At 44.7% G+C, this 26,518-nt stretch overlaps 1 protein-coding gene across 1 annotated transcript in view; it reads right to left on the bottom strand.

Moving 5' to 3' along the window:
* The window catches only part of STAT1 (signal transducer and activator of transcription 1), a 41,335-nt gene extending 18,349 nt beyond the window's left edge, over positions 1-22,986 (bottom strand). The window contains exons 1-14 of the mRNA XM_053360690.1: positions 22,940-22,986; positions 20,248-20,376; positions 17,778-17,922; positions 15,983-16,081; positions 12,589-12,678; positions 10,795-10,873; positions 9,237-9,328; positions 7,478-7,629; positions 4,540-4,698; positions 4,287-4,379; positions 2,858-2,917; positions 2,292-2,321; positions 2,104-2,194; positions 480-518 (exon numbers count right to left, since the gene is read on the bottom strand). Coding sequence (XP_053216665.1) covers positions 480-518; positions 2,104-2,194; positions 2,292-2,321; positions 2,858-2,917; positions 4,287-4,379; positions 4,540-4,698; positions 7,478-7,629; positions 9,237-9,328; positions 10,795-10,873; positions 12,589-12,678; positions 15,983-16,081; positions 17,778-17,922; positions 20,248-20,375 — 1,257 coding nt within the window. The 5' untranslated portion in view covers position 20,376; positions 22,940-22,986. The remainder of the gene's footprint in view (positions 1-479; positions 519-2,103; positions 2,195-2,291; positions 2,322-2,857; positions 2,918-4,286; positions 4,380-4,539; positions 4,699-7,477; positions 7,630-9,236; positions 9,329-10,794; positions 10,874-12,588; positions 12,679-15,982; positions 16,082-17,777; positions 17,923-20,247; positions 20,377-22,939) is intronic.
* Positions 22,987-26,518: the final 3,532 nt, after the last annotated feature.

Here is a 26,518-nt window from a genome sequence, read left to right as displayed (position 1 = left end):
AAAAAATGGAAGGGACCCCACCCCAGGACCGTTAAGTCTAGTCCAAGGCGACTATGGGGTGTGGCGCTCATCTCACTTTTCAGGCTGAGGGAGCCAGTGTTTGTCTGTAGACAGCTTTCCGGGTCATGTGGCCAGAATGACTAAACCGCTTCTGGAGAAACAGGGCACTGTGACGGAAACCAGAGTGCACAGAAATGCCGTTTACTTTCCCGCTGCAGCGGTACCTATTTATCTACTTGCACTGGTCTGCTTTTGAACTGCTAGGTTGGCAGGAGCTGGGACAGAGCAACGGGAGCTCACCCCATCGTGGGGATTCGAACCGCTGACCTTCCGATCGGCAAGAGGCCCAGTGGTTTAGACCACAGCACCACCCGCATCCCTTTGTGTAGTCTACTACCACTGCTTATTAAAAACCCGCTATCAAATTAAAAGAAAACCAAGTAAGCAAAATGAACGGCATAGGTGTTGACTCCTCTTACCTCATTGGTTCTTCCCGGATTCTTTTGCTCCTTTAATTGCTGTAGAATGACGAAATGTCTCAAAGTGAGTGACATTTACGTTCATTTTTCAGTATATTAACCAATCAAAAACACAGTTCAAAGACCAACGTGTCAGGTGCCAAACCATGGTGCACATTTTGACTAGCCAGGCGTGAGCAACATCTTAACACAAACTTCACCAACCTAGTGCCCTCTAGATGTTCTGTACTCCAACTCCCATCAGCCCTGGCCAGTGCAGCCAATGGTCAGGGATGATGGGACTTGTTGTTCAATAAACATCTGGAAGGGCACCAGTTTGACTAACCCTTTACTAGATTCTCCCAAAGGAAGCTCTGGATGAAACCAGTTAACATCAGACTCACAGGTGCCACTATTGTGCAATTATATTTCACATGAATCACGAAGGATTTTGTTTTAAATCTTTCCCCCTCTCATTGAAAGAATAATTTGTGATATTGTGTCTCCCCACGCCCCCAATACTTTCATTTCACTTTTAATTTGTATATTGCCTTTCTATATTACTACACACAAGGCCATTGACAAGCTGAAGAAACAACAAAACAGATGCCTAATAACAATCTGATCCTATACAAAAAAAGTCGTAATAAAAACATAACTTTAACAACTTATATCAAATAATGCAATATTCAACAATCTGGTAAAAATCACGATGCGGGGGGAAACCGTGAAGCCAGCCAATGCTTCTACATAGCTCCATCCTTATTTCAGACATTGTGATATATTGATATAACGCGATGTTTAGCTGCTGACATATCATGACTTTGAAAACCAGATATTGCCCAGCCCTAGTTATGGGTCTGTAAAGAAACCTTAGTTTGTGCTATACAGTGGAACCTCAGGTAACAAACTTCTGGTTACGTCACCAGCAAACCCGGAAGTGTTTCGCCACGCACGCATGCGCAGAAGCTGAAAAAACCGCCTCTGCGCATGCGCAGAAGTGGCACCTCCAGTAGCAAAAACTTCAGGATACGGCCGGACCTCTGGAACGGATCCTGTTTGCAACCGGAGGTACCACTGTATAAGAAATGTACCAACATTAATATGGAGTATAACTGAATTAATGCACATGTAAAAAAACCCCTCATTTTTTAAAAAAACAAAGCAGGTAAGTATTTCAAAAATACCGTATTTTTCCATGTATAAGATGCCCCCTATTTTGGGGGACTTCCAATTTAAGAAAACACCCCTCAGCACTACCTGTGTATAAGACGAGTCCCAATTTTAAACCTACTTTTTTGGTTAAAAAAAAACAACCCAGCTAGTCTTATAAACGGAAAAGCTCTGGCACAGAAGAATAGAACAAGAAGACTTCTTACGAAAGCAATCCTGCCAAAAAGGAATAGGGGTGTTTGTGTGTTGTATGGCATTGTACATGCATACAAACAAATACATGTGTATGTGTGTATTAAATAAAAGCAAAAGTGAATACAAAACATTGACGGACTTGCTAGTTGTGGCCTGTATGGAATATAAACCCCTTCAATACACAAACATCAGCAACACAGAACGTTTTGGGGGACGATGAAGACAGAACATTATGAAGATATTTTGAGAATCTGAATGCCAAGAAGATATGCCTCACCAGATGTCTAAATTCTGCTGACAGGCTTCCATTCGACTCTTCCATGTTCATCACTTTGGAATTTGTCCCCAAGATGTTAAATTTTCTAAATCTTCAGTGAAAACAGATTTAAGAAGTTTTTTTGAGACTAATCAATTCACTGTGTGACAAGAACAACAAGCAGTAGCGTACACAAGAAGTCAACGTACCCTTTAACAGCAACTTTCTCGTTGACGTCTCTGCAAAGGAATAAAAATAGTGAGGGGAGATCCATTATATAGAGCTGACAGTGTATGTGGCAAATTTATCCATTTTACTGTAGTTTTTTTAGTGTGTATTTTAAGCAGTGGTAAACTTCTCCAGTGTGCAAATGTTATATACCGCAGGACGTGCTATTTCAAAGATGAGCAAGACCTGTCAGCAGAAAACCATACCAGAATTTTTACTTTTGAGTCCTAAACAGAAATAGGGAAGGTATGAAAGCTGGGGAAGGATAACAGAGATCTATTGTCACAGGTGAAATCAGGATATGTTTTAAATGGATTGTGTGGATGCAATCTCAACCCTACAGCCACTAGTGGATTGTCTATTTTCAATCACCCTTCGTGTTTCTTAGAAAGTGGAAAACTTTCAGAGAAGCTTCCTTCTGGTTGGAATAAAGGCGGCTACAGTTAAATGGGCAGAGAAAGAGGTCAAAGGTAAATAACAACTGATGCTTCAGTTTTGAGTGAAATTTTGATTTGGATGTCAGTAACACATGCAAGGCGCCACTTACTTATCAAATACAACTTGCACCTTCAATTTGTAATTCAGTTCCTGTAGTTTCACCAGTAATCTGGAAGCACAAGACATACATCACTAGCATGTTAATGAAGAAATTACTCCCATCTTTAATTTCATGACGAGCCTTGCATTTCCTTCAAGTTCTCAAGACAACAAAGAAAGCCTCCTTTCCAAACATAGCAACAGGAGAGCTGATTCATATACAGTGGTGCCCCGCAAGACGAAATTAATCCGTTCTGCGGGTGTCTTCGTCTTGCAGGGATTTTCGTCTTGCGGAGCACCGCTATCAGCGGATCAGCTGATAAGCGGTAATTGACAGATAAGAGGCTTAGCGGCTTTTAGCGGATTAGCGGCAATTTGCAGATAAGCGGCTTAGCGGCTTTCAGAAAAGGGAAAAAAACGGAGCACCGCTATCAGCAGATAAGCGGTAATTGACAGATAAGCGGCTTAGCGGCTTTCAGAAAAGGGAAAACAAACGGAGCACCGCTATCAGCGGATCAGCTGATAAGCGGTAATTAACAGATAAGCAGCGTAGCGGCTTAGCGGCAATTTGCAGATAAGCGGCTTAGCGGCTTTCAGCAAAGGGGGGAAAAACGGAAGACCCCAAAAAAATTTTCGTTTTGCAAGACAACCCCATAGAAAATTTCGTCTTGCGAAGCGGAAAAAATATTGGAAAGCCCTTTCGTCTTGCGCGTTTTTCGTTTAGCGGGGCATTCGCCTAGCGGGGTACCACTGTACTGAAGATCAATGTGTGCCCATCCCAAACCACAACGTTTTAGAGAAGCAGCCCCCATCTGGTTTTGTCATGCACACACTTGCCAGAAGCCAGCTAATAGCTGGATCGTTCAGCTCAACCAACCACTACCTGACAAGTGCTCTGTAGAATTGGCTTTTCATCGGACAGAGAAACTACTAGAGCATGGGTAGGCAAACTAAGGCCCAGGGGCCGGATCCGGCTCAATCACCTTCTGAATACGGCCCGTGGACAGTCTGGGAATCAGCGTGTTTTTACACGAGTAGAATGTGTGCTTTTATTTAAAATGCATCTCTGGGTTATTTGTGGGGCATAGAAATTCGTTCATTTCCCCCCCCCCAATATAGTCTGGCCCCCCCACAAGTTCTGAGGGACAGTGGACCGGCCCCCTGCTGAAAAAGGTTGCTGACCCGAGTCAGATATGTTGCCTTAGCTGTAAGTTTGCAACTGGTCCACAAACAGAAACGTGACACTTTTTCCAATTACTGCCCTTTTGTTTGGGCACAATTTTCCTCTGTGGTTTGGACAAGACATGCTACCATTTTCTCCCTGGTTTGGAGTTGTAACATTACAACTGGTGTGGAATGGCCGCCTTGAAACGTGTTGCTGGTTGGTTGTTTTTAACCTAAAAGCGCAATAATCTGGATCATTTAAGGGGGGGAATTACCTGAGTTTTACTGTAAATTGCACTCCAGTCTTCACGACCAACGGTCTCTGAGAGTGGGTTGGCATGCAAGGCTGTCTTTCTACCACGAAGGAACTGGACAAAGAATACAGAAATGGCATTCTAATTTGTCTCAACAAGAGAATGAATTATGGCAAAGGGCACAATAGAGCGACATTAAAAATATAATCTATTTTAATATTTTGGTTCATTTTTAACGGACCCAAAAAACCCTAAACAAAACCCCAAAGCCTACCTCTGAATCAGTTGCTTGAAGAGGCTTAATGTCCGTTCATACAGCCCATTTTTCTGCTGAGGGATGGGGTCTGTGTCGTAGGTAAACTTCTGCTCCAACTCCTCCAGCTTTTTAAGCTGCTGGCGAATTTGCTGAAGACTCTCTGCTACTGTAGTAAACCTACCATTTATAATAATAATAATAATAATAAATTTTTATTTATATCCCACCCTCCCCAGCCGAAGCCGGGCTCAGGGTGGCTAACAACAATTAAATAATACAACATTCTAAAATCATTTCATTATAAAATTAATTCAAATCAAATTGATGGCAACCATTGGGCTAGAGTTCTGTGAAGATTGCCAAAGGAGGGGGTCAGGCTGTGCCCTGGCCAAAGGCCTGGTGGAACAGCTCTGTCTTGCCGGCCCTGTGGAAAGATGTCAAGTCCCGCAGGGCCCTAGTCTCTTGTGGCAGAGCGTTCCACCGGATCAGGGCCACAGCTGAAAAAGCCCTGGCTCTGGTTGAGGCCAGTCTAACCTCTCTGTGGCCTGGGACCTTCAAGATGTTTTTGTTTGAAGACCGTAAGGTCCTCTGTGGGGCATACCAGGAGAGGCGGTCCCGTAGGTACGAGGGTCCTAGGCCATATAGGGCTTTAAAGGTTAAAACCAGCACCTGAAACCTGATCCTGTACCCCACCGGGAGCCAGTGCAGCTGGTAAAGCACTGGATGAATGTGATCTCGCAGTGAGGACCCCGTAAGGAGTCTTGTATTTTAGCAGGGCTAAGCAATGCAGCTACAGCACAGCAGAGTTAAGGTTTAAACACTCTCTACTTGACCGGGGCAGGGGACAAATTTCTTTCATCTAGAAAGAAAAGGAAAAGCAGTGCTTGCATATCCCAACCTTAACAGCTTTTCATTCTGCAAAGCTTAGGAGCACAGCAGGTCCCAGCACCTAAGATCAAAACACTCCTGTGTCAACTTGCAGCTTCAGAGACTTGGGGTGTGGGGTGGAGGGAGAGAAAAACTTATTCCTCCAAGGCCTGCAAAGCCAATGGGGGAAAAGCCAACCTCTGAGGCAGCTCAGGAACCTGTTTTGTCTTCCTGTCAGGGTCAGACCCAACAAACATCCTGCTTCTGAACACTGAGAAGGAAGGAGGGGGGAAACTGGCCTTGAGAGAAAAGGTAAGACATTGCCCTTGTCATCCTTAGTTAATGCCTTCCACGGTGTGGAGCAGAGAGAATCCAGTGTTTGGATCACTGGATGTTGCCAAGCACAGAGAAGGAGAATCTGCAGGAAACGTTTACTGAATAATAAATAATAATAAAAAATTTATTATTTATACCCTGCCCATCTGGCTGGGTCCCCCCAGCCACTCTGGGCGGCTTCCAACAAAACACTAAAATACAATAACTTATTAAACATTAAAAGTTTCCCTAAGCAGGGCTGCCTTTAGAGGTCTTCTAAAAGTTTGGTAGTTATTTTTCTCTTTGACATCTGGTGGGAGGGCGTTCCACAGGGCGGGCGCCACTACCGAGAAGGCCCTCTGCCTGGTTCCCTGTAACTTGGCTTCTCGCAGCGAGGGAACTGCCAGAAGGCCCTCAGCGCTGGACCTCAGCGTCCGGGCAGAACGATGGAGGTGGAGACGCTCCTTCAGGTATACTGGACTGGGGCCATTTAGGGCTTTCAAGGTCAGCACCAACACTTTGAATTGTGCTCGGAAACGTACTGGGAGCCAATGTAGGTCTTTCAAGATCGGTGTTATATGGTCTTGGCGGCCGCTCCCAGTCACCTGTATTAACCTGCTTTCTCTCCACTGTGCAGTTCCAATGTGGAACTCAGGACCGCAATACCTCCAGGACCGCCTCTTTCCATATGAACCTACCCGGACCCTGAGATCATCTTCTGAAGCCTTCCTTTGTGTGCCTCCTCCTTGAGAAGTCCAGAGGGTGGCAACACGAGAACAGGGCCTTCTCTGTGGTAGCTCCCCATCTGTGGAATGCTCTCCCCAGGGAAGTTCAGCAGCCCCTTCATTATACAGCTGTACCTCGTTTTGAGTCCGCCTCGTTGAGCATCCATTTTGTCGAACGTCCGCGGCAAACCCGGAAGTACCAGAACAGGTTACTTCTGGGTTTGCTACTTGCACATGCGCAGAGCGGCGCTTTGTTCTGCGTCCTTTTCGTCTAGCATCCAGGGCTCCAGAACGGATCCCAGTCACAAAACAAGGTACGACTGTAAACCTTTAGGCGCCAGGCAAAAGTGTTCCTTTTTAACCAGGCTTCTGGTTGACCTGATGTGACATCCTATACCCTTTTAAAATGTGGCTCTTTGGGGGGGGGGGTTGGTGTGTTATAGGCTTACTGTTCTTATTTGGATTTTATATATTGCGATCTTTTCTGTGAGCCGCCCCGAGACCTTGTCGCAGTCTTTTTAATGTGAGCTATATACAAGTATTTACAAAAGCAGTTCATACAGAGTACCTGCACCTTAGGGCAAACGAATACTCTCCACCACAGCACCACCACACACAGCACAACCACACCACAGCACAACCACTGTGGAACAGGCTTTCCTTTTTAAAACAGGTGCTAGCCAATCACATTAATCACACTCCTGCTGAGTCACTCTGACCCAGCACTTCACAGAGTATTGCATCAGCCTGTTGAAGCCTGCAGACTTACTCAGTATCCTGCGAATACCAACAGAACTCTGGGTACAGGGAGGTATATAAATTCAAAATAAAATAAAATAAAAGTGGTCTCCTATCCAGGCACTGAGCAGACTCAGACCTGCTTAGGTTCAATAAGGGGGCTTCAAGGCTGTGCGAAGGCTCCCATTTACACTCCCCGCTTCCCCAAGCAGCTTTGGAAAAGCAGCCTCTACATACAATTCTCAAGCAAGTTTTGAGGGCTCGGTTCTTCCAGACTTCTCCCCAAAAGGCCTTGCTTAGGAGAGGCCTACCAGTTCTGAAGCTGGTCCAAGCAAGCGTTGGGCGGCCCTCCGATGCAAGCCATTTGCTGCCGCTGCTTCCATTCCACCAGCTCCTCTCGAATCAAGGCGTTCTGGGTGTGTTCCGACACATGCAGCGCATTGGCTATTCTCTGTAGCACATCCTAGCGACAGAGAGCCATTCAGGAATGAGTAAGAGCATTTAGAATTCTAAAAATCATCTCACATCAATAACATTTATTATTTATTAATTATGTAAACCGGCCCCTTCATCCTCATATCCTGATTGGTTGAGAGGGGTTGTATGTTTGGGGACAGAGAGGTTCTCCTTTGAGGTCTCTGGTTTTCTGCCTTCGGGGTGTGCTTCCGAGGCTTGCCAGTTTTTCCTTCTGTAAAATGGGTACTTTGTGATGACCATGAAAGCTGCTCACATTTCCAAACATGCCTCCACATCCAGAAACATTTGCAGTAATAGGCTTTGGGAAGTGCAATAGGACACATGCTCAGTTTGTGCAGGGAACCAACTAGAGTGGTACCTTGGTTCCCAAACGCCGAAAACCTGGATGTAAGTGTTCCAGTTTTCGAATGTTTTTCGGAAGCCAAATATCTGATGCAGCTGTCGGCTATTGTTTCCGGGGTGCTTGCACCAATCAGAAGCCGCGCCTTGGTTATCAAACATTTCGGAAGTCAAATGGACTTCCGGAACGGATTCAGTTTGGCACTTTTGTTTTTGCTATTTATTTTGCGCTTTTGTTTTTGAGGCTTTTTCGGCTAATTTGTTTTTGTGACTTTGCGGCTGTTCAGCTACTGATCAATTGTGTGACTATGGAAATGGTTAAAAGCCCCCCATCCAAACAATGCCTATCATCATTAATTTTTATCATCTACAATACTTATTTATTTTATAGTACAGTACATTGATTATCGCTTTTGTTTTATGGATCGATGGTCTTGTTAGATAGTAAAATTCATGGTAAATTGCTGTTTAGGGCCTGTTTTTAAAAGACTGTAACGGATTAATCTGTTTTGCATTAGTTTCTATGGGAAAGCGCGCCTTGGTTTTGAAACACTTTGGTTTTGGAACAGACTTCTGGAACGGATTAAGTTTGGGAAGCAAAGTACCACTAAAAGCTTGTTGAGTTTCTCCCTCCGAGCAGCCAATGTAATGGACTTTTCATTTCCTGACCATTGGACTATGCTGGCTTGGGCTGATGTTCAACATCTGGAAGGTCCTGTGTGTTGGCTACCCCTGGCCTTGAATAAAAACCGAAGTTTCCCTGCACTTTTGCAAGGAGAGATGAAGCACAAGTGGTCAAGATGTTTCATAATGCCTGCCTGCCTGTTCCCCACCTATGCTAAGACAAAGGGGGGGAGGGAATTAAAGGTAAAGGGACCCCTGACCATTAGGTCCAGTCGTGGCCGACTCTGGGGTTGCGGCGCTCATCTCGCTTTATTGGCCGAGGGAGCCGACGTACAGCTTCCGGGTCATGTGGCCAGCATGACTACGCCGCTTCTGGCGAACCAGAGCAGTGCACGGAAACGACGTTTACCTTCCCGCCGGAGCGGTACCTATTTATCTACTTGCACTTTGACGTGCTTTTGAACTGCTGGGTGGGCAGGAGCTGGGACTGAGCAACGGGAGCTCACCCCGTCGCGGGGATTCGAACCACCAACCTTCTGATCGGCAAGTCCTAGGCTCTGTGGTTTAACCCACATACCAGCAATTTAGACAAGTATACAATGCCTCTCCACAAGTTCACCAAAGAATCACCTGTCTCATGAGGTCCAGCTGCAGATACATTGTGTGGAGCTGCATTTTTTCCTTTAGGAAGTCTTCCTGGGTCATACCACAGGGCTCATTTTCTGCAAAAACAGACCAAAGAAGAATTCCTGTGTTACGGCATTACATTTAAAGAACACTCTTAAGTTTGTAGAACTTTTAAAAAGAAAAGTAAAACCACATAGCTCAGCAGCTGGAATGTATTTAGGAGGGGAGATTTTTTTCGTCCCCATCAAAAGCAGAAGTGCTTGGAAAACCAGGAACCTATTCCTGTGCATTATAGACAAAGGTTTTAAGACCGACTTCCTTGTTAAAGATGCTTAGGGAAACTGGTATTAATTTCATCCTCAAAGCCCAGATATTTATTGTGTCGTTCAACAGAAGAGTAAACGGTTCAGGCTGGACTTAAATTCTTATCTCAAGAAACCAATGTTCCCAAACTCACAAGCTGTTCATAGGCAGCTGATTTAGAGTGTAATGAGAGGGAAACAAAGTTAAGTTTTTAAATTCATTCCTGTATTATTCCCTGGCAGATGAGCTTGTGGGATTTTCTGTCTCAGGTGCCGAAGCAAAGTTAGCCAGCCACATCCTGGGACACATAGAGGAGACGCCATTTGCTTCAGGCAGCCAGATGTTTTGCGCAGGCCCTCCCCAAAGCTTCATTTGCTGAGGTCATTTGCTAGAGGCACTTAGCCAAGTACGGTGTGTGCCCTCTCTCTCTCTCTCTCTCTCTCTCTCTCTCTCTCTCACACACACACACACACACACACCCCTCAGCCCCCCCCCCCGGTTTATGTCCAGTTTCAGAGATCCGTTGGGATAAAAAAAAATTAAATGGCAGAGGCCAGCATTTTTATAAAGGAAAAACAGCACATACAGAAAGGGTTAAGAGCTCCTCTCCCATCTGACAATCTTCCCTTTCTGTTAAGGCCTCAGGCCGTCTTCATAATGTTAAGTCCTGCATTCTGTCCCTGAGGAAACAACTGCCTGGCTCCCGAGAGAAAATGCATGGTGCCAAGGGGTTTTTTTTTAAAAAAAATTCTTTAAGGAAATAAGACTGAGAGAAAAGGACTACTGGATGGTTAAGTCCAGTCAAAGGCAACTATGGGGTTGTTGCGCTCATCTCGCTTTCAGGCCGACAGAGCCGGCGTTTGCCCACGGACAGGTTGGTCATGTGGCCATCTTCTGGCGCAACGGAACACCGTGACGGAAACCAGAGCGCACAGAAACGCCATTTACCTTCCCGTCAAAACGGTACCTATTTATCTACTTGCACTGGTGTGCTTTTGAACTGCTAAGTTGGCAGGAGCTGGGACAAAGCAACGGGAGCTCACTCCGTTGCGGGGATTCGAACCGCCGACCTTCCGATCTGCAAGCTCAAGGCTCAGTGGTTTAGACCACAGCGCCACTCGCGTCCCTTTACCTTTTCTATAATAAGCTTCACATGAAAAGCCGGCCTCACCCTCAAATCGCAACTCCCGACAAAGCATCACAAGCATTTTTCTAGAACGGTTATGGTTTTGAACCCCTGCAAAGCTGAACTGCTCACCTCTGACCTGCAAGGTTTTGTATTTGAAGTCATATTCGTCTTGCGCATCCTCCAGATTTTTGATGATCTGTTCGATTCCCTGGAAAAGCAATGACAAGCTTACGCACTGGGAAATGGCAAAGAATTCTTAAGTTGCCCCACCCACCTTTCCTACCGGGAGCTCAGGTTATCCCTCCCGCCCCTTTTATCTCTGCAACAATTCTGTGAGGGGTAAGGTTAGGCTAAGAGAGACAGGGACTGACTGGCCCAGTGAGATGTGTCTGAGTAGAGATTTGAACCCAAGCCTACCCCATTCCTAGTCCAACACCTGAACCACTATACCAGGGGTCTGCAACCTTTAAGACAAAAAGAGCCACTTGGACCCGTTTCCGAAGAAAAAAAAACTGGGAGCCGCAAAACTCGTCATTATAAAAATAACTTTTTTGTCACTTTTTATTATTATTTCTTTGTTTGACCCCTCAGAATTACTCCTCCTCATAGAAATAAACGTTAAATTAACAAGTTACCTTTTTGTGTGTGTGTGTTCTTCACTCCCCTTCAAAACAGTGACCAGCGTACATGCCCCCTTTCAATGCAGTGACCAGCGTACATGCCCCTTACAATGTAGCGGGCGGGCAGGCGGGAAGGTGACGTTGGGACGATGCGTGACTAACGCACGCACCGCCCCCATGCGAAGTCACAGCCAGTACAGCGCCCGCCACAGTGGGGAGTGTCGGGGCGCACAATGCGCCTCCTCCCCTCGCTAGTATCCGCCCCAGAGCCGTGGGAAAGGAGTAAAAGAGCCACATGCGGCTCCGGAGCCGCGGGTTGCTGACCCCTGCACTATACCATACTGGCTCCTTATTATAGTGAGGTTTCGAGGATCGAAGGGAGAGACCGCTTAGTCATGACTTGTCTAAGTAAACCAATTTAGACATCTAGGATAGTCAGTGACTCAGTAAAGACATTCACACTTAACTCTGGTTAACTTTAACGCTGGTTCAGATTCCAAACGTACAGGGATTGTGGAATGTGCGTTCAGACACTAGAAAGACCCTTTGGTGGTGCTGGGATAAGAAAGCCCGCAAAACTGGCTCCCACTGCAGATGCAATGCTTAACACATCATTTTTTCATTGGTCCCAATCTGGCACGGGGCTTCAAGCGACTCGGAGGCTCCCAGACCATCCCTGGGTTTCTGCACTCATTCTAAACCATGGTTTCCCAACCATAACCATGGCTTAAATCAACCTTCCCTAAGCTTGGTTATGGATTTGGTATGACAACTGCCATTGGAATCCAGCTGGCTAGGGCCAAAGGTCGTAGTCTGGCAATATCTTGTGGACCAGCATTGGGAAAGGCTAGTTTAGGCAATTTCAATGAAATTGAAAACAATGTAGGGCTTAACATGTATGTTTATTTAATTATTGCCCATCCTTCAACCCAAGAAACCAGGGTGGGCTGCAGCATTAAAAACAAATATGAAACAACTTACAAACATAATGTGGGTTTCTAAAAACACTGTCTGGAAAAGGCGATAGCCCAACCTCTCTTTGGTTGAAAACTTGTGGTCGCGTTTCTTCCCGCAAGATACCAAGATTGCAAGTGAAGTAAACTTGCAAGAAAGCAGATCACAAAACTCTTGACAGCAGCACTGATGAGGCAGTGCTGTGCGACTCCAAAGATGAACAAACCCCTGTCCAAATGCGGCAAGAAAAGACAAGTCCCGTATTTTGCTCTAGCACCTCTCAGCATGCCTTCAAGTGCTTTTCGTCAACAAGTTTCAGCTTAAGAACTCCTGGACTTTCAATACTTACAGTGACACTATCCTTCACGCTTTTGACTTTCACATCCAGTTCTTTCACTCTGCCCAGCACTACTGTGTTCTGCACAGTCCCCAGCTGCATCTGGAATGGAAATGAGACTGCATGGCAACATGCAGGAGGGACGGAGGACTACAATGCCCATCACCTCTGACCAATGCCCATGCTGGCTGGGACCGATGGGAGATTGACAGCATCTGAAGGTCTGCACTTTGTCCACCCCTATGGCTACATAAAGGTAAAGGTACAGGGACCCCTGACCATTAGGTCCAGTCGTGGTCGACTCTGGGGTTGTGGCCCTCATCTCGCTTTACTGGCCGAGGGAGCCGGCGTACAGCTTCCGGGTCGTGTGGCCAGCATGACTAAGCCGCTTCTGGCGAACCAGAGCAGCACACGGAAATGCCGTTTACCTTCCTGCCGGAATGGTACCTATTTATCTACTTGCACTTTGACGTGCTTTCGAACTGCTAGGTGGGCAGGAGCAGGGACCGAGCAACGGGAGCTCACCCCGTTGCGGGGATTCAAACCACCGACCTTCTGATCAGCAAGTCCTAGGCTCTGTGGTTTAACCCACAGCACCACCCGTGTCCCTTGGCTATGTACAAGAAACTAAACCCCCAAAACAAATTAATCTCTACAAGAGACAGGCAAACTGAACACCTGCTCACTTGGAGAAATCTTTGAAATCAACACCGAATAGTGCAGTCCCACCCATGTGTTGTCAAATGTAAATCTCACTGAACCCAGTGGGTCTCACTCCCAGAACAGAAGAATCTTTATTTGCATCAGCCACTAGCCATAGCAGTAAAATAAAATAAAATGTACTGAAAATAGAGGTAAAAACTTCACTATAGAAAACACATTTTGGGAGTTTACATCAATAATCAAATACAGTGGTACCTCGGGTTACAAACACTTTGGGTTACAGACTCCGCTAACCCGGAAGCAGTACCTCAGGTTATGAACTTTACCTCAGGATGAGAACAGAAATTGTGTGCTGGCAGGCCCCATTAGCTAAAGTGGTATCTCAGGTTAAGAACGGTTTCAGGTTAAGAACGGACCTCCAGAACAAATTAAGTTCGTAACCAGAGGTACCACTGTAGTAGATCTTATTCTAACTGCCCCCGTTAAAACCTTGCCGTTTTTGCTGTCACCTGATCATCTTGATCTGCTAAAAGAAAGGGCACAGTAGCAATGCTTGAGCAACCCAGCGTGGAGAATAATAGAAGGGTAATAATAACCTCACTCCTCACATCTTTATAAAGAGTGCAAGCCAGAAGCACATGAGCCACTGACTCAATACTGCCATCTCCACAGGGACATAACCGTTTTTCCAGTGGAATTTTTAGAAATCGGCCCTCAAGTACCAGCCGAAGGCAGTATAGTATAATTCAATCTTGCAAAAGTGAAAGCGCATCTGTATTTTGGAATTGTTAAAGTTTGCAAATAGGGTGCCAAAGTGTCAAAATGACGAGGTGGAAAATAAGACAAAACTTCCTTAATGTGGCTAGATTATTCTGTCGCTTGATCTCTTACTGCCAGATATATGTGAGTCTTGATGGGATTTTAGACTCCAGGGAAAGGAGAAGCAGGCTACAAATATGAAAGTCCTGCGAACGCTGCAATGCTCGTTCCAATGTTTTGTGAATTCCAGCATTCCAGGGAACGCCTGGCTTCAGGCACAATGTTCCTGGGGAGTTTAGTACCGTTGGTTTCAAAGGGAATTGGGGCTGAATTGGATGTCGTGGGAAACTGCATTTGTTTGTTGATGTTTTTTAATGCAGCCATGGTGCCTGATCAGGATTGGAACCATAATGCTAAAAGTGGGGGGTTATTCCCTCACCCACAAAAAACAAATGTCTATTTCCTTTGTTAGCATCAATAGTAGCTTTGCTTTCAGAGTAGATAGCAGCTTTAGAGAAAGGAACCTATTTCTGTTAGGATCACAGTTCTGTTAGGATCACCAATCCCACTCTTCTTTCCTGCAATCCCAGCTGGATCCCTACCACTGGGTGCAGCTTAAGCAAAATAAATAAAACCAAATATGTAAAACGTAATGTTGCATTTTCAGTATCATCTAGCTTAACAGTGACTTACGGTCCAACATGAAAGCAAATATATTTGGAAACACAGTCCGCCAGTTTTGTCCAAAAATTGCATGTGCTGCCCAATTACAAAGCACAATAACATTAAACTGCGGGTAAGAAAACATAACCAATAAATAAAACAGATTTTAGATAGAAAGAAATTTAAACAGATATGCCTTTTAAAAAATAATAATCTTATGTCCTAAAGCAGGCACTGGGTGAGACTCTCTTGGCTGCAGCGAGATTGTTCCACTTAAAATTTACGGCTTGTTGTACATGAAAGAAAGCTACATGAAAATGATGTACTGTTGGTATTTGACTCCAGTGAAACTAGCAAAAATGTATAAAAACCTCCATTTAGGTTGGAAGTGTAAAGATAAAGAAGGTACTTTTTACCACATGTGGAGGACATGTAAAATAGTAAGAGACTTCTGGGAAATGAGATACAATGAATTGAAAAAAAATGTTTAAGAGAACTTTTATCAAAAAAACCAGAAGCCATTTTATACTAGGGTTAACAGGAGACAAAATAACAAAAGAATAAAAAAAATACTATGTAGGCGACAACTGCCGCAAGAATGCTACTTGCACAGAAGTGGAAGGAAGAGAAAGTCTCAACTAAAGAAGAGTGAATAACCAAAATGGCCGGACTATGCTGAAATGGCAAAGATGACCGTGAGGATCAGGCACCAAGATGACAAGAAATTCAGTCAAGAGTGGGGAAAGTTTATAGAATATCTTAAAGGCCACTGTGTATACTTAAAAACGTTAGAAGGATTGTTGTAACACTTATAATGTAACATTAGTTAAGGTAGAAAAGGAGATAAAATGGATTAGACAAATGTAATTAGATGCAAAAAAATATAGAGGGGAATTGGAAAACGCGGGGGGGGGGGGGGAGTCCGAGGGACCTAAGTAATCCCTGGAGTGTAAAAACTGAAAATGATGTGAATGTATAACAACACTGTTTAAAAAATGAACTATTAAAAAACCCCAACAGTAATTCAAAAGAAGATTGTTCCACAGCCGAGGTGCCAGCCCTAAGAAGGCTCTCCCATTCACTTGTTTTAACTTTGATGACACCCAGGTCAAGCGACAACAGAAACCCCCAAAGACAATCGCAGGCTCTGAGCAGACTTGAAAGTAAAGGACATCTTCATGGAAGACCAGCCTGAGCTTCAGCATTTAATGTTGGGGCAGCACTCCACATGGCGTGAGGTGTGAATGGATCGCTAGAGGGCATCCCTCAATGACATATGCTGTTTGCCCAGAGATAAAAAAGCAAGGGAGAAAACAGTTACCTTATCTACTTCCTCAGCCAACTTGAGGATTTTTTCTTCTTCGTGCAGGCACTTGGAGATCATCATGGCCATGAACATGGGGTCTTCCTCAAAAGTGTTCTAGAATACAACATAAAGAACAGGTTAATGCAAGCTGGCCCAGCTTCTCTCTCTTTTTGATACATTTGCCTATAAAACAACAACAACAGGAGGAACTAAACAACATTGACCAGGGCATCCTCAGGTTTTGACGTCCCATCAAACTCAAATATAAAAAGATGCTGAGTGCTCAACCTCACAACAGGTGAGCTGCCAAGAAGCAGATGTAGAGCCTATTCACACATGCACCTGGGCAAACCAGAGTCCCGGGAAAAATCTGCACTTATTTATGCTCATCTCAGCATTTTGAATTTCTGAAGACAGATCACAAGTATCCCACATCCTTCAGAGAGCCACCTTATTGCAGGTAGAGAGTCAATATGCATAAACTTCACTACTGCAGATGTTATGTAGCACCCCAAATTTGGGGGGCCAGTTCAACACACAAGATCCAAGATTGTGGACCAGCAAGTGTTGAACGAACATTAAAAGGGGGGGGGGGAATCTGCCAACATTACCCTTGATTTGAAGACATGCTAAAATTTTCAGGACCGTAATACACAAAGCTGTTGGCTGTGAAGTATCATATTTTTCGCTCTAGAAGACGCACTTTTCCCTCCCTAAAAAGTAAGGGAAAATGTGTGTGCGTCTTATGGAGCGAATGCAGGCTGCGCGGCTATCCCAGAAGCCAGAACAGGGAGAGGGAGCTCTGCACAGCGCCCCCTCTCTCTGTTCTGGCTTCAGGCTTAGCCACATGAAGCTTCCGCAGGGCAGCAGGGAGCCTTCATCCCTGTGGAGCTGCCCTGTGGAGGCTTTGTGGGCTACCCCAGAAGCCAGAACAGCAAGAGGCTATCCCAGAAGCCAAATCCCTCTTGCTGTTCTGGCTTCTGGGATTCAGAATATATTTTTTTCTTGTTTTCCTCCTCCAAAAACTCGGTGCGTCTTATCAGCCGGTACGTCCTATAGAGTGAAAAATACGGTAATTGCATGTATTCATTTGAAGCACAACAATACCACTTTAACCATTCATGGCTTCCCCAAGAGTTTTGGGAGCTATAGTTTGTTACAGATGCTGAGAGTTGTTAGACCAACTCCTCTCCTGTATCGAGAGGTTTTTAATGTTTCAGTTTTTTCTATGTGCTATATAAGCTGCCCATAGTGTCTGGGGAAACCCAGCCAGATGGATGGGGTATAAATAATAAAATTAATATTCCAGTCCCAGAGGTACAATTTCAAGAGCACCCTATGAAGATGGATTGACTGGATAAATAAATTGGTTTAGCAGTGTTCTTAGACTGTTCTCATTTGTTTCACTGGTACATGACCAGGAAAACATCCAGCATTTATTTGGGGACACTATCAAGGCCCTTCTGAACGGAAGGATCATGGCAAGATCCTCGCATGAATGAAGAGAGTATGTAAACCATGTGAAGAATTTTACATACAGTGATACCTCTGGATGCGAACGGTATCCGTTCCAGAGTGCGGTTCGCATCCAGAAGCAAACGCAACCCGCGCCCGTGAATCGCCGCTTCTGCACATGACATCATTTTGACTGTCTGTGCATGCGTGAGCGGCGAAACCTGGAAGAAACGTGCTCTGTTACTTCCAGGTCACCACAGTGCGCAACCCGAAAATACTTATCCCGAAGCTACTTCAACCCGAAGTATGACTGTACTTTTTTTACAGAGATACTTCTCATTCACAGGGACATTACCTGTAGGTTACGTTTGCTCTTCCTAATGTTGTGCTGAAGTAAAAAGTTGTTTTCCTGTGTGAAGCGGCTGTATTGGTCATCCAGCTGAGACAGCAGGTTATGGAACAGCAGAGTCGCCTGCGAAACATCGCTAGCAGCATGGTCCCTGGGAGATGAAGCAATGGAAGATGTTCACTTTCAGCTTCTTCAGCCTTCCACAAACCTTCCTGCAAGGCCCTCTGCCCTTCCAACAGCCTATTTTGGTTTACGATTTGCAGCAGCAATCCCAAATAACAATACTGCACTGCAACTAGCATCCGATAGGTACAAATAAAGCAGACAGGTGTGCCACCATTAAGTTTCAGGTTGGAGCAGCACCAGGTACCAGTGTCAGAAACTCAATATATATAAGCTACACGCCAAATGGCTCCTTAAACCAAGACTGCAATCGCCAAAACAGAATGTCTAGTTGCCATTCTGGGGCAAGACGGCTCTGAAGTCTTGCTTTGCAAATGATGGACTGGTTGTGATCGATTCTCGGTTGAACACCTGGCTTGTTCAGATGACAACCTTGAGCTAGGATAAGAAGTTTGAGAACTTGAAGAAGAAAAGTCACTTGATCCAGGGACAGTTCACATATATGCAGTGGTACCTTGGCTCTCAAACACCTTGGTACTCAAACAACTTGGAACCCAAACACTGCAAACCCGGAAGTAAGTTTTCCAGCGTGCAAATGTTTTTCAGAAGCTGAATGTGCTCTGTTTTGAGTGTTATGCTTCTGATTTGAGTGCCACATTTCCATTTTGAGTGTTACGCTAAAGTCTGCCTGTTTCTGCTATTTATTTTGCGTTTTTGTATCTGTGTGGAACCCAGTTCAGCTAATGATTGATTGATTGTGTGACTTCAGTATGTTGCTTATTGCTTTCATTTTATAGATCAGGGGTAGGCAACCTAAGGCTCATGGGCTGGATGCGGCCCAATCGCCTTCTAAATCTGGCCCGCAGATGGTCCGGGAATCAGGTGTTTTTACATGAGTAGAATGTATTCTTTGATTTAAAATGCATCTCTGGGTTATTTGTAGGGCATAGGAATTCGTTCTTTTTTTCTTTCCTTTTTTCAAAATACAGTGGTACCTCGGGTTAAGTACTTAATTCGTTCCAGAGGTCCATTCTTAACCTGAAACTGTGCTTAACCTGAAGCACCACTTTAGCTAATGGGGCTTCCCGCTGCTGCCGCACCACTGGAGCACGATTTCTGTTCTCATCCTGAAGCAAAGTTCTTAACCTGAAGCACTATTTCTGGGTTAGCGGAGTCTGTAACCTGAAGCGTATGTAACCTGAGGTACCACTGTATAGTCCAGCCGACCACATGGTCTAGGGATGGTGGACCGGTCCACGGCTGAAAAAGGTTGCTGATCCCTGTTATAGATAAATGGTCTCGTTAGATAGTAAAATTCAGGTTAAATTGCTTTTTTAGGTTTTTTATTTAAAAAGTCTGGAATGGATTAATCCATTTTTGCATTATGGGAATGTGTGCCTTTGATTTTGGAACGGACTTCCGGAACGGATTAAGTTTGAGGACCAAGGTACCACTGTATTGGCCTATTCCGACCTCTTTCTTAACGTGCTCCTGCTCAGGAAAAGCAATTTCATTCCAGAATTTCATTCCGATTGAGCAGATAAAATGTAACTGGTAGGGTGGGGTAAAGGTAAAGGTACCCCTGCCCGTACGGGCCAGTCTTGACAGACTCTGGGGTTGTGCGCCCATCTCACTTAAGAGGCCGGGGGCCAGCGCTGTCCGGAGACACTTCCGGGTCATGTGGCCAGCGTGACAAAGCTGCATCTGGCAAGCCAGCGCAGCACACGGAAACGCCGTTTACCTTCCCGCCAGTAAGCGGTCCCTATTTATCTACTTGCACCCGGGGGTGCTTTCGAACTGCTAGGTTGGCAGGCGCTGGGACTGAGCAACGGGAGCGCACCCCGCCGCGGGGATTCGAACCACCGACCTTTCGATCGGCAAGCCCTAGGCGCTGAGGCTTTTACCCACAGCGCCACCCGCGTCCCTAGGGTGGGGTATTGGTGTGTAAAAACAGTCCAGATCCAATGATTCCTGGTTGGTGGAGATGTCAGGCATTTTCACTTGGTCACAAGTAGCCAAGGACCAGATGCAAAATGCGCCTGTTAATTTCAAACACTGCCAGGTACCACAATGTCATGCAAGTAACATCCTCGATAGTATACGTTTCTTTGTTGACAAGACTTAGGATGTCGTTGGCTCAACTTGCTTACATCTCAACATTAAACTGGTTGCCAAACAAGGGCTTACAATACAACATGTTGTTTACTTGCTTTACCAAAACTTAGTTCCTATGCAAACATTATCTTCGGCACTTTTTAAAGCACAATCGTTTTTGACAGGAGCAAATTAGGCCATGCACAGTTTGGAACACAATCTTATCATTCGACATCTCAAACACAAGTTGGCCTCTCACCAGTCTTGGGCTTCCAGCCATTGCGCTAGATACTGTCGTATCTCCATGGGGAAACTGTCATCGTAGAGCTGGTGTACTTGCTCCAGGAATTTTGAATCCAACTGCTGCAGTTTATACCACTGACTCATCCTGCAGAATCAAAAGGAGAACAGTTTTTAAGAATACTTACCGTAACGTTCTCTATCACACACCTCAGTGGAGACTTTAGCTTCCTCTTCTCTGAGATCAGAATGGAACTGCAGACTACCAAAAGTTTAGGAAGCTAGCAAAAGGCAGAGAGACCTGCAAGCCAGTAACTTGTGTGTTCACAAGGCTGCTCCATCAGAAAATGGCTTAGGCCCAGCTGTACTAAAAAGCAAACTTGAATTCTGTGCCAAGCAACACTGGATTTTATAATGCTTAATATTCAATGTCTTACTATGTTTCTATATGTGCTGTAAGCCGCCCAGAGTGGCTGGGGAAACCCAGCCAGATGGGCAGGGTATGAAATATTATTAAGCTATATGAACAGCACAATTTTTCTGCCTTTGCAACAGGGAGTAAAGAGGCTAGTGGAGGAATTGTAAGGGTGGAAAATGGGGATGAGCAGGACTTAGGCTGCAATCCTATACCCACTTACCTGGGAGTAAGCCGCACTGAATGCAACAGGGCTTACTTTTACAGCATTCTTCTGTTATAAGGTTAGATGGATACTGTATGTAGGTACAAATAATGTATAATGTACAGGACAATTGCCAAACTGTTTGACATCTGGACACATCCTGCAAAAAGTTCAAAAATCTGCCCTCGCTTGTGACTTACATTAATTCAGCAACTGGAGAAAAGAGGTGCAATCTAACCCCTAAGTTAAGCAGTATCGCACACCACTGGGTTCAATGGGCAAGATTTTAACCCTTCCCCACTCAAATTAGAGGGACAAAATAATGCTTAATTTGAATGGGATGATGCTCAGTGCATTTCTGAATTGGCCCCAGACAGATCGCAATCTGGACCAAGACAAGTTGGGAGAAATAACTCAATCTTTAGCACCTTAATAACCAATTCCCTCTTCTTCTGCTTTAATTCTGCCATGGGCGTAGCCAGGATTTATGTTGGTCAGGACTTCTGTCTGGTTCTGTCTAGCAGATTCAGAATGAAATGTCTCAAAACAGCTGTTTTAAATTGTTTTCTTTTGACTCCAAGAAAAATCTGTCAAAATCTTACATCATTTGACAACTAGAAGGTAAATAAAAAAAAGACAGCTGGGCGTACCTCTCATGCAGTTAAAGGGTATACTTTGCAAAATTACAAAGAACACGCCTTTTAAAAAACAACAACCCTAAACTAAAACAAGTTTTCTTGAATTTGCTGAAATCCGTTTCACACTTCCTTCTCCAATTCCTTTTTTCCAATGCAGTTTTTCTGTGCACGCTCAGTAAGCATAGCCCATTGAGACTCCCGTCACCCCTGACCTTAGCCAGGTCTTTATGCTCAGCAAGGTACTGAATGGCTCTATGGTCCAAGTAGTGGTGCAAGGCTGAGCAAGAGAGATGGCCAGTTAGTATTATAATTTTCCATGTTCTGTAGACAATGGCTCACACATTTCAGGGAAGGATAAAATAATATGCCACATACGTAAGTAACAAAAGCAGGCACTGCTAAATAAAGGATCAAAATCAGAACTGCTGTCATTAGAATAATCAAGATTATGGAAGCAGAAAGAAATAAGAACTTTGTACCCCGATATCCAACACACGGGAAGTCACCCTTAATGGTTTAATTTTGTATTAGAATATTTTTTTAAAAAAAATGTATTGTAATTTGATATTGTGAAAATGTGGCTCTTTTGGATCAATGGGATTAAAAATTAATAAAAATTATTATACAAAATCAGGCACTGATGTTTTCTAGGGAAAGGTACCTGCCAGGGAGGAAGATTGTGATATTTTTGTTTATTTACTTGATGAGGGGGGGAGCTGCCCGCCCCCCCCGCTATGCATTCTGGCTCCGGAAAATAAGTGCAATCGCCAGCGAAGCTTGCAACACTCAAGGGTTTGCGACACATTCCAAGAATGCAACTGTGCAGCCCCATCTCCTACGTATACTTGGAAGTCGCGTCCAGCTGCTTCCGAACAGAACTTGGCCTGATGAAAAAACGAAAAATCTGAATGGCCAAAAAAAAAAGATTTTTCCTGAGTAACTGGTGCATTTGCACAGGAGGGGGGAGAGAAAAAACTTCGAAACCATTCGCACCATAAATTTAAAGCACCCTTGATGCATTTTACATTCCCCCCCCCCCCAAAAAAAATAAGAATCCTGGCACTATCAGTTTAAGCGTGCTGCGAATTGCAGTTCTGTGCGGAGTAAGCTACAGTTCCCCGAGATATAGATATATATAGACATATATATATATATAGACACACACACACACACACATATATATATATATATATATATATATATATATATATATATATATATATGGAAGGCAATGCCTAGAATGGATGCAGCCTTACTCTCGCATAAATCGAGGGAACGCAGCCTTATTTTATACCCCTGCGTTGGAGAGACGCTTGCGCGAAGACCCTGGGAATCCGTAAGGCCCAAGCAGACGGCTGCCCCTTTTTGAGTAACATCTATCTCCCTTGCATTCTTGGAGAGCCCAAAACTACACAAGCACGGAAGCAAGCAGCACCTTGCGCCTTCTGCTTACCTGGCTGGTCTGCAAATGCCCCGAAACGCGCGCCGATGCTCCCCGACTCTGCCTAAAACGAAAGTAAGCCGGACTAGGAAATAGCAAGCGGCGGCAGGCGCGCGACCAATCAGCGGGGCGCTGCTTTCGGCGAGCAACCATTCAGGGGAGTGTGTTCCGCCTTCTTTGAATAATAAGGCTGTTCCCACGATTGCGCCCTCCTCCCTCTCCTGCAAAAGCACAGCTGTAGTTTAGCAAAGGGGCCGTGCTATAATCGTCCTCTGATCTTGCTGTGTTCTTTTTGCAAACGTTTCCTAAAGCTAGCTAACGCGCTCTCTTTACCGTCTCCTCATCCTTGCCCTTTAAAAAAATAAAATAAAAATATTATAGGAAAAGCATTGTTCCCCTTGGCAAGATGTGTGTGGGTGTGGTTTTTTATTTATTTAAAAAATATCAATCCATATATCTCAGGGCTGTTGACAGATGTTTCTTTGACAGGATTTGACACTACTGCTGCTGGTTTTTTTGTTTTTTAAAATATATACTACCCTTCATCAAGAGATCCCAGAGGCAGTTCAAAGAAAAAAATGCAAGATAAAGCACAGTAAATAATTAAGCCAAAACAATGAAACACCCTCGCCCTTCCCACAGATGCATTTAAAAGGCTGTAGAATATTCATCAGCCAAAGGCTGGTTGAATAGGAATGTTTTAACCTGGTGCTAAAAATATATAATGAAAGCACCAGGCAAACCTGCCTAGGGAGAGCATTCCACAACAGGGTGCCACTGCAGAAAAGGCCCGTTCTTATGTCGCCGCCCTCCAGATCTCACTTGGAGAAAGAAGGGGCTCCGTTTGTTCTAACAGGGACAAAAACCTCGAGGTTAGTGAGTTTGAGATGATTGCATGATAAGGGCTTCCTAATTTTTGCATGTGCTTGGCACAAAATAATTAGCAACCCAGGCCTAGGTGGAATCTACAAATCCAAGACTGTAGCAAGAAGGGGTTTCCTGCACAATGCTCTGTAGCTGTACTGTGAAGTTAGCCCCCCCCCCATTGCATAGGATTAGCTCCCAAGTAAAAGCAGGTAAAAGGGACACGGGTGGTGCTGTGGGTTAAACCACAGAGCCTAGGACTTGCCGATTAGAAGGTAGCCGGTTCGAATCCCTGCGACGGGGTGAGCTCCCATTGCTCGGTCCCTGCTCCTGCCAACCTAGCAGTTCGAAAGCACGTCAAAGTGCAAGTAGATAAATAGGTACCGCTCTGGCGGGAAGGTAGACGGTGTTTCCGTGCGCTGCTCTGGTTCACCAGAAGTGGCTTTGTCATACTGGCCACATGACCTGGAAGCTGTACACCGGCTCCCTCAGCCAATAAAGCAAGATGAGTGCCACAACCCCAGAGTCGGCCACGACTGGACCTAATGGTCAGGGGTCCCTTTACGTTTTTAAAAGCATATCAGATTACAGCTTCTGTTTAAATATTTGAAGCTTCCCTATAGTTTCATACCTCCGCAAAGATCAGGTTTTCACAGTAGTGCGTTTCCTTTAGCATCAGTACTGTTGTAGGTAATATCTCAAACTCTTAGTAAAATATGGATATGGGGTGGAGAGAGGAGGGAAGATTTCACCCAGCGTGGAACTCCAACCCACAACCCTGAGATTAAGAGAGTCTATCCCAGGAAATAAGTTTCCTGTGTAGAACTTTTCTTACATCGATGCCACCAAAGTTACCACCCTTTGAGCAATGAAGCAGAAGTCTGCAAAGCTGCCAAGTTCAATATTATCAAGCTTTTCGGTAAGGAAATGAACGGCCAGGGTCAAACATGCAGAAACCGCTAGGAAACCCCCAAAATCCCAGCCTGCTTTTTCCAGCCAAACCACACAGAAAGGGGAGGAGGCGGATGCCGCGCCTGGGTGAAGGGCGGGAGGAGAGAGCTGTTCCTGGAACAGCACAGCCACACGTGCTTTCTGAGAAACAGGGACAAGTACAGGAAAGCCTTCGTCCGCAATGAAAACGAAAGTTAAAAACGGTCCCACGTGGTGGAAGCCTGGGGAGGGGAAGGAGAAAGAGCTAGCTTCAGAGAGATGGCCGAGAGGATTGCTTTGACCTCCTTTCTCCTTTCGATTTCAATAACCTCCTCTGAGTTAAAGAAAAGAAAGCAAAGCCCCAGCTTACTATTGCCGTGTTTCGGATCGATGCAAAGCGATATATGAGCGCGTCCATTGTAAAGCACTCTGAAAACAAGACAGGAACCCAGGAAGTTCAGAGGGGAGCTGTCAAGGAAATATTGGCATGGACTGAAATGGACAGTGTTGTAATTGGTTGCGTCTCCTGCACTGGCCATCATGGGGCGGCAGGGCTTAATAGATGATGCCAGGGAGCCCAAATCTGGTTTCACATCCCTGCTTTTAAAACAGGATTGCAGTGGAAGTTAAGGGGGACGGAGATGGTTAATAGTACCCAGTTCCTTATTTGCATGAAAGTTCAGAACACTGCTCAATCAGAAAACTTTTTTAAAAAACACACGTATTATGCACACACTAGTGTTTGTACTTCTCTGAACCCCAAAATAAACTCTGGTTTATCTCATATATTAACCAATTTTAGCATCTTCTCTGGTAGCAATGGAGAAAGTGAGGACTCCAGCATGAGCAGAATGCCTTCCTCTTATCACCATGGGCAAAGCTTGGTCCCGAAAGCATTTAGCTCTTTTGGTTCTGTGGTTGTTTCTAGTTGTCCTGTATACTAAGGCATACATTCACGCATGCTATTACACACACACACCTCTTGAAGGTTATGCAATGATCAAGAACAACAGCATTCATTATACATGCTTCATGTGTGCAAGTCCTTTCAGAGATTGAGAGGGGCTTGGGTAACTTCTAGTTTCTGAGACCCCTAGTCGTTATAAAAATAAAAAATGACAACACAGGCACACACAAAAAAGACAGACATAATTTGAGTATTTATTTGACAAATGTTTTTTCTACCCTTCTTCTGTGCAAATGCACCAATTCATCAGATAAATATTTTTTTGCCATTAAGATTTTTTGTTTTTTCATTATTCACTAAGGTACAGAAAACTAATGTAAAAAAACAATCCACGAACAGTAGTAAAAATAGTCTATGGAGTCCTCTCTTAAAGGTAGTTCTTAACCCTTACCACTCACAGAAGGCAGTAGTCCAGTCCCTCCCAGCTCTCACCTGGGATCTAGGGAAAAAAATCTAACTTTCATTCAATGTCACAGCTGATATTAAGCATGGTAAGCTGAGATATACTTGGAATCGAGAGTGGATTTCATGCTCTTTATTCAGCTCATAGTGGTGAGGAGGAATGGAAGTTCCCCCAGAATATCTGCTTTATATACATTATTTACACAATGGGCCCCACGTGATTGGCAAATTCCGGGATTCTCCTGTAGGCCGATCAGGTTGCGGATTCACTTCCACCTGGAGCTGGATTGGTTGGCTCCTGTGGACTAATCAGACTGCTGCATTCTGGATCTTATTTTTCTAGGACCAATCAGACTGCTGCATTCTGAATCCTATTGTTCTAGGACCAATCAGACTGCTGCATTCTGAATCCTATTCAACTTAGTACA

The sequence above is a fragment of the Podarcis raffonei genome, chromosome 1 (assembly GCF_027172205.1).
Source record: "Podarcis raffonei isolate rPodRaf1 chromosome 1, rPodRaf1.pri, whole genome shotgun sequence".
Classification (NCBI taxonomy): Eukaryota; Metazoa; Chordata; class Lepidosauria; order Squamata; family Lacertidae; genus Podarcis; species Podarcis raffonei.
This window is presented reverse-complemented; position numbering and strand designations above follow the sequence as displayed.